The 15,000-nt window shown below is 50.2% G+C and overlaps 1 protein-coding gene across 1 annotated transcript in view; it reads left to right on the top strand.

The window, feature by feature from the left end:
* LOC129832791 (intermembrane lipid transfer protein VPS13B) overlaps positions 1-15,000 on the top strand; it is a 239,016-nt gene that overhangs the window by 134,470 nt on the left and 89,546 nt on the right. The window contains exon 15 of the mRNA XM_055896791.1: positions 7,965-8,165. Coding sequence (XP_055752766.1) covers positions 7,965-8,165 — 201 coding nt within the window. The remainder of the gene's footprint in view (positions 1-7,964; positions 8,166-15,000) is intronic.

Genomic DNA, 15,000 nt, shown 5'->3' on the forward strand with positions numbered 1-15,000 from the left:
CTACAGAAGGTCACCCTGTCTAATGTTGGTTTATAGACCATGGTACTACTATAGATCTACAAAAGGTCACCCTGTCTAATGTTGGTTTATAGACCATGATACTACTATAGATCTACAGAAGGTCACCCTGTCTAATGTTGGTTTATAGACCATGATACTACTATAGACAGACAGGTCACCCTGTCTAATGTTGGTTTATAGACCATGATACTACTATAGATCTACAGAAGGTCACCCTGTCTAATGTTGGTTTATAGACCATGATACTACTATAGACTGACGGGTCACCCTGTCTAATGTTGGTTTATAGACCATGATACTACTATAGATCTACAGAAGGTCACCCTGTCTAATGTTGGTTTATAGACCATGATACTACTATAGACCGACAGGTCACCCTGTCTAATGTTGGTTTATAGACCATGGTACTACTATAGATCTACAGAAGGTCACCCTGTCTAATGTTGGTTTATAGACCATGATACTACTATAGATCTACAGAAGGTCACCCTGTCTAATGTTGGTTTATAGACCATGATACTACTATAGACTGACAGGTCACCCTGTCTAATGTTGGTTTATAGACCATGATACTACTATAGACCGACAGGTCACCCTGTCTAATGTTGGTTTATAGACCATGGTACTACTATAGATCTACAGAAGGTCACCCTGTCTAATGTTGGTTTATAGACCATGGTACTACTATAGATCTACAGAAGGTCACCCTGTCTAATGTTGGTTTATAGACCATGATACTACTATAGACCTACAGAAGGTCACCCTGTCTAATGTTGGTTTATAGACCATGGTACTACTATAGACCTACAGAAGGTCACCCTGTCTAATGTTGGTTTATAGACCATGGTACTACTATAGACCTACAGAAGGTCACCCTGTCTAATGTTGGTTTATAGACCATGATACTACTATAGACCTACAGAAGGTCACCCTGTCTAATGTTGGTTTATAGACCATGATACTACTATAGACCTACAGAAGGTCACCCTGTCTAATGTTGGTTTATAGACCATGGTATTACTATAGATCTACAGAAGGTCACCCTGTCTAATGTTGGTTTATAGACCATGGTACTACTATAGACCAACAGAAGGTCATCCTGTCTAATGTTGGTTTATAGACCATGATACTACTATAGACCTACAGAAGGTCATCCTGTCTAATGTTGGTTTATAGACCATGATACTACTATAGATCTACAGAAGGTCACCCTGTCTAATGTTGGTTTATAGACCATGGTACTACTATAGACCAACAGAAGGTCATCCTGTCTAATGTTGGTTTATAGACCATGATACTACTATAGACCTACAGAAGGTCATCCTGTCTAATGTTGGTTTATAGACCATGATACTACTATAGATCTACAGAAGGTCACCCTGTCTAATGTTGGTTTATAGACCATGATACTACTATAGATCTACAGAAGGTCACCCTGTCTAATGTTGGTTTATAGACCATGATACGACTATAGATCTACAGAAGGTCACCCTATCTAATGTTGGTTTATAGACCATGATACGACTATAGACCAACAGAAGGTTCATCCTGCCTTTTTCTGTCTCTTTCCTTTCATTTCTCTTTCAATCTCTCTAATCCCTCCCTACCTCCCCTCTCTCTCTCTCTCTCTTCTCTCCTCTCTCTCTCTCTCTCTCTCTCTGTTTCTCTCTCTCTCTCTGTCTGTCTGTCTGTCTGTCTGTCTGTCTGTCTGTCTCTGTGTCTCTCTCTCTCTGTCTCTCTCTCTCTGTCTCTCTCTCTCTCTGTCTCTCTGTCTCTCTCTCTCTCTGTCTCTCTGTCTCTCTCTCTCTCTCTCTCTCTGTCTCTCTCTGTCTCTCTCTCTGTCTGTCTGTCTGTCTGTCTGTCTGTCTGTCTGTCTGTCTGTCTGTCTCTGTGTCTCTCTCTCTCTGTCTCTCTGTCTCTCTGTCTCTCTGTCTCTCTGTCTCTCTGTCTCTCTGTCTCTCTGTCTCTCTGTCTCTCTGTCTCTCTGTCTCTCTGTCTCTCTGTCTCTCTCTCGGTCTCTCTCTCGGTCTCTCTCTCGGTCTCTCTCTCGGTCTCTCTCTCGGTCTCTCTGTCTCTCTGTCTCTCTGTCTCTCTCCCCCCTGTCTCTCTCTCTCCCCCCTGTCACTCTCTCTCCCCCCTGTCTCTCTCTCTCCCCCCTGTCACTCTCTCTCCCCCTCCTCATATTCCCCCACCTGCAGCCTGACTGGGCTGTGGCTTCCCCTCCTGTCAGCTTCAGATAATCCTCTAAATTAAACTAAACATTGGTCGTGTCAGTTGGATCTGTCAAGCCCATCGTGATGTCTGGATAAGCGTCATCGTGTCAGGGGTGATTAGAGTTACGTTCATCAATGTGGAGTGCTTTTCCTATCAGTGTTCAGCCTCTGGTGATGAGACTCTCCGGTGTCGACCGATCAGATGAGTCACCGACGGTTGCCACAGGACGAGCGTAGACTTTCAGGTTAAACGTAACTCGATCCTGTTTCCGACTTCACAGAGAACTAATGCGATGGTTTTGGAGGGAGGAATGGGAGATGGTTGTAATTCTTTATATCCCAGCTAATTTCATCACTCTCCGTCCTTCATCTGCTCTAACTGCTGCCATGTGGTGTATATTAGTCTTAATCCGCCACAGCCAATAGCAGCGCAGACAGGGGAGAGGAAGTGACACGTTTAATCTCCAAAATCAAACAGGAATTTGAACCCTCCATTCATTCAGTTGTAACAGGAATTCATGTCTGCCCCTGTGAACCCTCTCACTGTGTCCCAATGGAACCCTATTCCCTACATAGTGCACTACTTTAGACCAGAACCCTATGGAACCCTATTCCCTATATAGTGCACTACTTTAGACCAGGACCCACCCTATTCCCTATATAGTGCACTACTTTAGACCAGGACCCAATGGAACCCTATTCCCTATTATAGTGCACTACTTTAGACCAGGACCCAATGGAACCCTATTCCCTTTTATAGTGCACTACTTTAGACCAGAGACCAATGGGGAATAGTGAGCCATTTGGGACACAATCTGTGTGTTCTGACGGTGTTCTGTGTGTTCTGTTTTAATAGTTTTAATGGATCCAGTTTAGTCCCCTCTTCTCCTCCGCCCCCTTGTTTTAATAGATCCAGTTTAGTCCCCTCTTCTCCTTCGCCCCCTAGTTTTAATGGATCCAGTTTAGTCCCCTCTTGTCCTTCGCCCCCTAGTTTTAATGGATCCAGTTTAGTCCCCTCTTCTCCTTCGCCCCCTTGTTTTAATAGATCCAGTTTAGTCCCCTCTTCTCCTTCGCCCCCTAGTTTTAATGGATCCAGTTTAGTTCCCTCTTCTCCTTCGCCCCCCTAGTTTTAACGGATCCAGTTTAGTTCCCTCTTCTCCTTCGCCCCCTAGTTTTAATGGATCCAGTTTAGTCCCCTCTTGTCCTCCGCCCCCTAGTTTTAATGGATCCAGTTTAGTTCCCTCTTCTCCTCCGCCCCCTAGTTTTAATAGATCCAGTTTAGTCCCATCTTCTCCTTCGCCCCCTAGTTTTAATGGATCCAGTTTAGTTCCCTCTTGTCCTCCGCCCCCTAGTTTTAATAGATCCAGTTTAGTTCCCTCTTCTCCTCCGCCTCCTAGTTTTAATGGATCCAGTTTAGTCCCCTCTTGTCCTCCGCCCCCTAGTTTTAATGGATCCAGTTTAGTTCCCTCTTCTCCTCCGCCCCCTAGTTTTAATGGATCCAGTTTAGTTCCCTCTTGTCCTCCGCCCCCTAGTTTTAATGGATCCAGTTTAGTTCCCTCTTCTCCTCCGCCTCCTAGTTTTAATGGATCCAGTTTAGTCCCCTCTTCTCCTCCGCCCCCTAGTTTTAATGGATCCAGTTTAGTCCCCTCTTCTCCTCCGCCCCCTAGTTTTAATGGATCCAGTTTAGTCCCCTCTTGTCCTCCGCCCCCTAGTTTTAATGGATCCAGTTTAGTCCCCTCTTCTCCTCCGCCCCCTAGTTTTAATGGATCCAGTTTAGTCCCCTCTTCTCCTCCGCCCCCTAGTTTTATTGGATCCAGTTTAGTCCCCTCTTGTCCTCCGCCCCCTAGTTTTAATGGATCCAGTTTAGTCCCCTCTTCTCCTCCGCCCCCTAGTTTTAATAGATCCAGTTTAGTCCCCTCTTGTCCTCCGCCCCCTAGTTTTAATGGATCCAGTTTAGTTCCCTCTTCTCCTCCGCCCCCTAGTTTTAATGGATCCAGTTTAGTTCCCTCTTGTCCTCCGCCCCCTAGTTTTAATGGATCCAGTTTAGTTCCCTCTTCTCCTCCGCCTCCTAGTTTTAATGGATCCAGTTTAGTCCCCTCTTCTCCTCCGCCCCCTAGTTTTAATGGATCCAGTTTAGTCCCCTCTTCTCCTCCGCCCCCTAGTTTTAATGGATCCAGTTTAGTCCCCTCTTGTCCTCCGCCCCCTAGTTTTAATGGATCCAGTTTAGTCCCCTCTTCTCCTCCGCCCCCTAGTTTTAATGGATCCAGTTTAGTCCCCTCTTCTCCTCCGCCCCCTAGTTTTATTGGATCCAGTTTAGTCCCCTCTTGTCCTCCGCCCCCTAGTTTTAATGGATCCAGTTTAGTCCCCTCTACTCCTCCGCCCCCTAGTTTTAATGGATCCAGTTTAGTCCCCTCTTCTCCTCCGCCCCCTAGTTTTAATAGATCCAGTTTAGTCCCCTCTACTCCTCCGCCCCCTAGTTTTAATGGATCCAGTTTAGTCCCCTCTTCTCCTCCGCCCCCTAGTTTTAATGGATCCAGTTTAGTTCCCTCTTCTCCTCCGCCCCCTAGTTTTAATGGATCCAGTTTAGTCCCCTCTTCTCCTCCGCCCCCTAGTTTTAATAGATCCAGTTTAGTCCCCTCTACTCCTCCGCCCCCTAGTTTTAATGGATCCAGTTTAGTCCCCTCTTCTCCTCCGCCCCCTAGTTTTAATGGATCCAGTTTAGTCCCCTCTTCTCCTTCGCCCCCTAGTTTTAATGGATCCAGTTTAGTTCCCTCTTCTCCTTCGCCCCCTAGTTTTAATGGATCCAGTTTAGTCCCCTCTTCTCCTCCGCCCCCTAGTTTTAATGGATCCAGTTTAGTCCCCTCTTCTCCTCCGCCCCCTAGTTTTAATGGATCCAGTTTAGTCCCCTCTTCTCCTCCGCCCCCTAGTTTTAATGGATCCAGTTTAGTCCCCTCTTCCCCCCCCCCCCCTAGTTTTAATGGATCCAGTTTAGTCCCCTCTTGTCCTCCGCCCCCTAGTTTTAATGGATCCAGTTTAGTCCCCTCTTCTCCTTCGCCCCCTAGTTTTAATGGATCCAGTTTAGTCCCCTCTTCTCCTCCGCCCCCTAGTTTTAATGGATCCAGTTTAGTCCCCTCTTCTCCTTCGCCCCCTAGTTTTAATGGATCCAGTTTAGTCCCCTCTTCTCCTCCGCCCCCTAGTTTTAATGGATCCAGTTTAGTCCACTCTTCTCCTTCGCCCCCTAGTTTTAATGGATCCAGTTTAGTCCCCTCTTCTCCTTCGCCCCCTAGTTTTAATGGATCCAGTTTAGTCCCCTCTTCTCCTCCGCCCCCTAGTTTTAATGGATCCAGTTTAGTCCCCTCTTCTCCTCCGCCCCCTAGTTTTAATGGATCCAGTTTAGTCCCCTCTTGTCCTCCGCCCCCTAGTTTTAATGGATCCAGTTTAGTCCCCTCTTCTCCTTCGCCCCCTAGTTTTAATGGATCCAGTTTTATTAGAGAGAGGTAGCTGTAAATCATTCTAACGGTAACCGGCGTGTCAGCGGTGAATAACGGGCTGAGTGATAGAATGGCCATTTGGAATATACATCACATAGAGGGCCGAGGAGAGAGAGAGAGAGTGTGTGTGTGTGCGCAAACGTGTGTGTAGTGTGTGAGTACGTGCATCTCTGTGTGTGTGTGTGTGTGTGTGTGTGTGGTTCTGACCCTCTGTGTGTCTCTGTCCCAGTGTGTGTGTGGTTCTGACCCTCTCTGTCTCTCTGTCCCAGTGTGTGTGTGGTTCTGATCCTCTGTCTCTCTGTCCCAGTGTGTGTGTGGTTCTGATCCTCTGTCTCTCTGTCCCAGTGTGTGTGTGGTTCTGACCCTCTGTGTGTCTCTGCCCCAGTGTGTGTGTGGTTCTGACCCTCTGTCTCGCTCTGCCCCAGTGTGTGTGTGGTTCTGACCCTCTGTCTCTCTGTCCCAGTGTGTGTGTGGTTCTGACCCTCTGTCTCTCTCTGTCCCAGTGTGTGTGTGGTTCTGACCCTCTGTGTGTCTCTGCCCCAGTGTGTGTGTGGTTCTGACCCTCTGTGTGTCTCTGCCCTAGTGTGTGTGTGGTTCTGACCCTCTGTGTGTCTCTGTCCCAGTGTGTGTGTGGTTCTGACCCTCTGTCTCTCTGTCCCAGTGTGTGTGTGGTTCTGACCCTCTGTCTCTCTCTGTCCCAGTGTGTGTGTGGTTCTGACCCTCTGTGTCTCTCTGTCCCAGTGTGTGTGTGGTTCTGACCCTCTGTCTCTCTCTGTCCCAGTGTGTGTGTGGTTCTGACCCTCTGTGTCTCTCTGTCCCAGTGTGTGTGTGGTTCTGACCCTCTGTCTCTCTGTCCCAGTGTGTGTGTGGTTCTGTCCCTCTGTCTCTCTGTCCCAGTGTGTGTGTGTGGTTCTGACCCTCTGTGTCTCTCTGTCCCAGTGTGTGTGTGGTTCTGACCCTCTGTGTCTCTCTGTCCCAGTGTGTGTGTGGTTCTGACCCTCTGTGTCTCTGTCCCAGTGTGTGTGTGGTTCTGACCCTCTGTCTCTCTCTGTCCCAGTGTGTGTGTGGTTCTGACCCTCTGTCTCTCTCTGTCCCAGTGTGTGTGTGGTTCTGACCCTCTGTGTCTCTCTGTCCCAGTGTGTGTGTGGTTCTGACCCTCTGTGTCTCTCTGTCCCAGTGTGTGTGTGGTTCTGACCCTCTGTGTCTCTGTCCCAGTGTGTGTGTGGTTCTGACCCTCTGTGTCTCTGTCCCAGTGTGTGTGTGGTTCTGACCCTCTGTGTCTCTGTCCCAGTGTGTGTGTGGTTCTGACCCTCTGTGTCTCTGTCCCAGTGTGTGTGTGGTTCTGACCCTCTGTCTCTCTCTCCCAGTGTGTGTGTGGTTCTGACCCTCTGTCTCTCTCTGTCCCAGTGTGTGTGTGGTTCTGATCCTCTGTCTCTCTGTCCCAGTGTGTGTGTGGTTCTGACCCTCTGTGTCTCTCTGTCCCAGTGTGTGTGTGGTTCTGACCCTCTGTCTCTCTCTGTCCCAGTGTGTGTGTGGTTCTGATCCTCTGTCTCTCTGTCCCAGTGTGTCTGTGGTTCTGACCCTCTGTGTCTCTGTCCCAGTGTGTGTGTGGTTCTGACCCTCTGTGTCTCTGTCCCAGTGTGTGTGTGGTTCTGACCCTCTGTGTCTCTGTCCCAGTGTGTGTGTGGTTCTGACCCTCTGTCCCAGTGTGTGTGTGGTTCTGACCCTCTGTGTCTCTGTCCCAGTGTGTGTGTGGTTCTGACCCTCTGTGTCTCTGTCCCAGTGTGTGTGTGGTTCTGATCCTCTGTCTCTCTCTGTCCCAGTGTGTGTGTGGTTCTGACCCTCTGTGTCTCTGTCCCAGTGTGTGTGTGGTTCTGACCCTCTGTCCCAGTGTGTGTGTGGTTCTGACCCTCTGTGTCTCTGTCCCAGTGTGTGTGTGGTTCTGACCCTCTGTGTCTCTGTCCCAGTGTGTGTGTGGTTCTGATCCTCTGTCTCTCTGTCCCAGTGTGTGTGTGGTTCTGACCCTCTGTCTCGCTCTGCCCCAGTGTGTGTGTGGTTCTGACCCTCTGTCTCTCTGTCCCAGTGTGTGTGTGGTTCTGACCCTCTGTCTCTCTCTGTCCCAGTGTGTGTGTGGTTCTGACCCTCTGTGTCTCTGTCCCAGTGTGTGTGTGGTTCTGATCCTCTGTCTCTCTCTGTCCCAGTGTGTGTGTGGTTCTGACCCTCTGTGTCTCTGTCCCAGTGTGTGTTGGGCAGCAGGACTTCACCATGGCGACAGGGCCTAAGGAAGAACCGGTCCCCCCTGTCCAAGAGACGTCTGTCAAGCGGCTGGTGGTCGGACCTCTGGACTTACGGCTCAACAGCAGCGCCGTGCACCGCCTTCTGAAGATGCTGGCCTGCGCCATGGACCACGAGTACCGACCCTACTGCAACCCACAGCCAGGTAGGTACCGACCCTACTGCAACCCACAGCCAGGTAGGTACCGACCCTACTGCAACCCACAGCCAGGTAGGTACCGACCCTACTGCAACCCACAGCCAGGTAGGTACCGACCCTACTGCAACCCACAGCCAGGTAGATACCGACCCTACTGCAACCCACAGCCATGGACCACGAGTACCGACCCTACTGCAACCCACAGCCAGGTAGGTACCGACCCTACTGCAACTCACAGCCAGGTAGTTACCGACCCTACTGCAACCCACAGCCAGGTAGGTACCGACCCTACTGCAACCCACAGCCAGGTAGATACCGACCCTACTGCAACCCACAGCCAGGTAGGTACCGACCCTACTGCAACCCACAGCCAGGTAGATACCGACCCTACTGCAACCCACAGCCAGGTAGATACCGACCCTACTGCAACCCACAGCCAGGTAGATACCGACCCTACTGCAACCCACAGCCAGGTAGATACCGACCCTACTGCAACCCACAGCCAGGTAGGTACCGACCCTACTGCAACCCACAGCCAGGTAGGTACCGACCCTACTGCAACCCACAGCCAGGTAGATACCGACCCTACTGCAACCCACAGCCAGGTAGATACCGACCCTACTGCAACCCACAGCCATGGACCACGAGTACCGACCCTACAGCAACCCACAGCCAGGTAGGTACCGACCCTACTGCAACCCACAGCCAGGTAGTTACCGACCCTACTGCAACCCACAGCCAGGTAACTACCGACCCTACTGCAACCCACAGCCAGGTAGGTACCGACCCTACTGCAACCCACAGCCAGGTAGGTACCGACCCTACTGCAACTCACAGCCAGGTAGGTACCGACCCTACTGCAACTCACAGCCAGGTAGTTACCGACCCTACTGCAACCCACAGCCAGGTAACTACCGACCCTACTGCAACCCACAGCCAGGTAGGTACCGACCCTACTGCAACCCACAGCCAGGTAGATACCGACCCTACTGCAACCCATAGCCAGGTAGTTACCGACCCTACTGCAACCCACAGCCAGGTAGGTACCGACCCTACTGCAACCCACAGCCAGGTAGATACCGACCCTACTGCAACCCACAGCCAGGTAGATACCGACCCTACTGCAACCCACAGCCAGGTAGATACCGACCCTACTGTAAACCACAGCCAGGTAAATACCAACCCTACTGCAAACCACAGCCAGGTAAATACCAACCCTTCTGCAAACCACAGCCAGGTAGATACCGACCCTACTGTAAACCACAGCCAGGTAGATACCAACCCTACTGTAAACCACAGCCAGGTAACTACCGACCCTACTGTAAACCACAGCCAGGTAACTACCGACCCTTCTGCAAACCACGGCCAGGTAAATACCAACCCTACTGCAAACCACAGCCAGGTAGGTACCGACCCTACAGCAACCCACAGCCAGGTAGATACCGACCCTACAGCAACCCACAGCCAGGTAGATACCGACCCTACTGCAACCCACAGCCAGGTAGATACCGACCCTACTGCAACCCACAGCCAGGTAGATACCGACCCTACTGCAAACCACAGCCAGGTAACTACCGACCCTACAGCAACCCACAGCCAGGTAGATACCGACCCTACAGCAACCCACAGCCAGGTAGATACCGACCCTACAGCAACCCACAGCCAGGTAGATACCGACCCTACTGCAACCCACAGCCAGGTAGATACCGACCCTACTGCAACCCACAGCCAGGTAAATACCGACCCTACTGCAAACCACAGCCAGGTAACTACCGACCCTACTGCAACCCACAGCCAGGTAACTACCAACCCTTCTACAGACCACAGCCAGGTAACTACCGACCCTACTGCAAACCACAACCAGGTAAATACCGACCCTTCTGCAAACCACAGCCAGGTAACTACCGACCCTACTGTAAACCACAGCCAGGTAAATACCGACCCTACTGTAAACCACAGCCAGGTAACTACCGACCCTACTGTAAACCACAGCCAGGTAAATACCGACCCTACTGCAAACCACAGCCAGGTTAATACCGACCCTTCTACAAACCACAGCCAGGTAAATACCAACCCTTCTACAAACCACAGCCAGGTAAATACCAACCCTACTGTAAACCACAGCCAGGTAACTACCGACCCTTCTACAGACCACAGCCAGGTAAATACCGACCCTTCTGCAAACCACAGCCAGATAAATACCGACCCTTCTGCAAACCACAGCCAGGTAAATACCAACCCTTCTACAAACCACAGCCAGGTAAATACCAACCCTTCTACAAACCACAGCCAGGTAACTACCGACCCTTCTGCAAACCACGGCCAGGTAAATACCAACCCTACTGCAAACCACAGCCAGGTAGGTACCGACCCTACAGCAACCCACAGCCAGGTAGATACCGACCCTACAGCAACCCACAGCCAGGTAGATACCGACCCTACTGCAACCCACAGCCAGGTAGATACCGACCCTACTGCAACCCACAGCCAGGTAGATACCGACCCTACTGCAAACCACAGCCAGGTAACTACCGACCCTACAGCAACCCACAGCCAGGTAGATACCGACCCTACAGCAACCCACAGCCAGGTAGATACCGACCCTACAGCAACCCACAGCCAGGTAGATACCGACCCTACTGCAACCCACAGCCAGGTAACTACCAACCCTTCTACAGACCACAGCCAGGTAACTACCGACCCTACTGCAAACCACAGCCAGGTAAATACCGACCCTTCTGCAAACCACAGCCAGGTAACTACCGACCCTACTGTAAACCACAGCCAGGTAAATACCGACCCTACTGTAAACCACAGCCAGGTAACTACCGACCCTACTGTAAACCACAGCCAGGTAAATACCGACCCTACTGCAAACCACAGCCAGGTTAATACCGACCCTTCTACAAACCACAGCCAGGTAAATACCAACCCTTCTACAAACCACAGCCAGGTAAATACCAACCCTACTGTAAACCACAGCCAGGTAACTACCGACCCTTCTACAGACCACAGCCAGGTAAATACCGACCCTTCTGCAAACCACAGCCAGATAAATACCGACCCTTCTGCAAACCACAGCCAGGTAAATACCAACCCTTCTACAAACCACAGCCAGGTAAATACCAACCCTTCTACAAACCACAGTCAGGTAGATACCAACCCTTCTACAGACCACAGCCAGGTAAATACCAACCCTTCTACAAACCACAGCCAGGTAAATACCAACCCTTCTACAGACCACAGCCAGGTAAATACCAACCCTTCTACAAACCACAGCCAGGTAAATACCAACCCTTCTACAAACCACAGCCAGGTAAATACCAACCCTACTGCAAACCACAGCCAGGTAACTACTGACCCTACTGTAAACCACAGCCAGGTAACTACCGACCCTTCTGCAAACCACGGCCAGGTAAATACCAACCCTACTGCAAACCACAGCCAGGTAGGTACCGACCCTACAGCAACCCACAGCCAGGTAGATACCGACCCTACAGCAACCCACAGCCAGGTAGATACCGACCCTACTGCAACCCACAGCCAGGTAGATACCGACCCTACTGCAACCCACAGCCAGGTAGATACCGACCCTACTGCAAACCACAGCCAGGTAACTACCGACCCTACAGCAACCCACAGCCAGGTAGATACCGACCCTACAGCAACCCACAGCCAGGTAGATACCGACCCTACAGCAACCCACAGCCAGGTAGATACCGACCCTACTGCAACCCACAGCCAGGTAGATACCGACCCTACTGCAACCCACAGCCAGGTAAATACCGACCCTACTGCAAACCACAGCCAGGTAACTACCGACCCTACTGCAACCCACAGCCAGGTAACTACCAACCCTTCTACAGACCACAGCCAGGTAACTACCGACCCTACTGCAAACCACAGCCAGGTAAATACCGACCCTTCTGCAAACCACAGCCAGGTAACTACCGACCCTACTGTAAACCACAGCCAGGTAAATACCGACCCTACTGTAAACCACAGCCAGGTAACTACCGACCCTACTGTAAACCACAGCCAGGTAAATACCGACCCTACTGCAAACCACAGCCAGGTTAATACCGACCCTTCTACAAACCACAGCCAGGTAAATACCAACCCTTCTACAAACCACAGCCAAGTAAATACCAACCCTGCTACAAACCACAGCCAGGTAAATACCAACCCTACTGTAAACCACAGCCAGGTAACTACCAACCCTTCTGCAAACCACAGCCAGATAAATACCGACCCTTCTGCAAACCACAGCCAGGTAAATACCAACCCTTCTACAAACCACAGCCAGGTAAATACCAACCCTTCTACAAACCACAGTCAGGTAGATACCAACCCTTCTACAGACCACAGCCAGGTAAATACCAACCCTTCTACAGACCACAGCCAGGTAAATACCAACCCTTCTACAGACCACAGCCAGGTAAATACCAACCCTTCTACAAACCACAGCCAGGTAAATACCAACCCTTCTACAAACCACAGCCAGGTAGATACCAACCCTTCTACAGACCACAGCCAGGTAAATACCAACCCTTCTACAAACCACAGCCAGGTAAATACCAACCCTGCTACAAACCACAGCCAGGTAAATACCAACCCTTCTACAGACCACAGCCAGGTAAATACCAACCCTACTTTAAACCACAGCCAGGTAAATACCGACCCTACTGTAAACCACCGCCAGGTAACTACCGACCCTACTGTAAACCACAGCCAGGTAATTACTGACCCTACTGTAAACCACAGCCAGGTAACTACCAACCCTTCTACAGACCACAGCCAGGTAACTACCAACCCTACTGTAAACCACAGCCAGGTAACTACCGACCCTTCTACAGACCACAGCCAGGTAAATACCAACCCTTCTGCAAACCACAGCCAGGTAACTACCGACCCTACTGCAAACCACAGCCAGGTAAATACCGACCCTTCTGCAAACCACAGCCAGGTAAATACCAACCCTTCTACAAACCACAGCCAGGTAAATACCAACCCTTCTACAAACCACAGTCAGGTAGATACCAACCCTTCTACAAACCACAGCCAGGTAAATACCAACCCTTCTACAAACCACAGTCAGGTAGATACCAACCCTTCTACAGACCACAGCCAGGTAAATACCAACCCTGCTACAAACCACAGCCAGGTAAATACCAACCCTACTGTAAACCACAGCCAGGTAAATACCAACCCTACTGTAAACCACAGCCAGGTAAATACCAACCCTTCTGTAAACCACAGCCAGGTAAATACCAACCCTTCTACAAACCACAGCCAGGTAAATACCAACCCTTCTACAGACCACAGCCAGGTAAATACCAACCCTTCTACAAACCACAGCCAGGTAAATACCAACCCTTCTACAAACCACAGCCAGGTAGATACCAACCCTTCTACAGACCACAGCCAGGTAAATACCAACCCTTCTACAAACCACAGCCAGGTAAATACCAACCCTGCTACAAACCACAGCCAGGTAAATACCAACCCTTCTACAGACCACAGCCAGGTAAATACCAACCCTACTGTAAACCACAGCCAGGTAAATACCGACCCTACTGTAAACCACAGCCATGTAACTACCGACCCTACTGTAAACCACCGCCAGGTAACTACCGACCCTACTGTAAACCACAGCCAGGTAAATACCAACCCTTCTGTAAACCACAGCCAGGTAAATACCAACCCTTCTACAAACCACAGCCAGGTAAATACCAACCCTTCTACAGACCACAGCCAGGTAAATACCAACCCTTCTACAAACCACAGCCAGGTAAATACCAACCCTTCTACAAACCACAGCCAGGTAGATACCAACCCTTCTACAGACCACAGCCAGGTAAATACCAACCCTTCTACAAACCACAGCCAGGTAAATACCAACCCTGCTACAAACCACAGCCAGGTAAATACCAACCCTTCTACAGACCACAGCCAGGTAAATACCAACCCTACTGTAAACCACAGCCAGGTAAATACCGACCCTACTGTAAACCACAGCCATGTAACTACCGACCCTACTGTAAACCACCGCCAGGTAACTACCGACCCTACTGTAAACCACAGCCAGGTAAATACCAACCCTTATACAGACCACAGCCAGGTAAATACCGACCCTACTGTAAACCACAGCCAGGTAAATACCGACCCTACTGTAAACCACAGCCAGGTAAATACCAACCCTTCTACAAACCACAGCCAGGTAAATACCGACCCTACTGTAAACCACAGCCAGGTAAATACCAACCCTACTGTAAACCACAGCCAGGTAAATACCAACCCTACTGTAAACCACAGCCAGGTAAATACCAACCCTACTGTAAACCACAGCCAGGTAAATACCAACCCTACTGTAAACCACAGCCAGGTAAATACCAACCCTACTGTAAACCACAGCCAGGTAAATACCAACCCTACTGTAAACCACAGCCAGGTAAATACCAACCCTACTGTAAACCACAGCCAGGTAAATACCAACCCTACTGTAAACCACAGCCAGGTAAATACCAACCCTACTGTAAACCACAGCCAGGTAAATACCAACCCTACTGTAAACCACAGCCAGGTAAATACCAACCCTACTGTAAACCACAGCCAGGTAAATACCAACCCTACTGTAAACCACAGCCAGGTAAATACCAACCCTACTGTGAACCACAGCCAGGTAAATACCAACCCTACTGTAAACCACAGCCAGGTAAATACCAACCCTACTGTAAACCACAGCCAGGTAAATACCAACCCTACTGTAAACCACAGCCAGGTAAATACCAACCCTACTGTAAACCACAGCCAGGTAAATACCAACCCTACTGTAAACCAC

Source organism: Salvelinus fontinalis, chromosome 34 (genome assembly GCF_029448725.1).
Source record: "Salvelinus fontinalis isolate EN_2023a chromosome 34, ASM2944872v1, whole genome shotgun sequence".
Taxonomy (NCBI): domain Eukaryota; kingdom Metazoa; phylum Chordata; class Actinopteri; order Salmoniformes; family Salmonidae; genus Salvelinus; species Salvelinus fontinalis.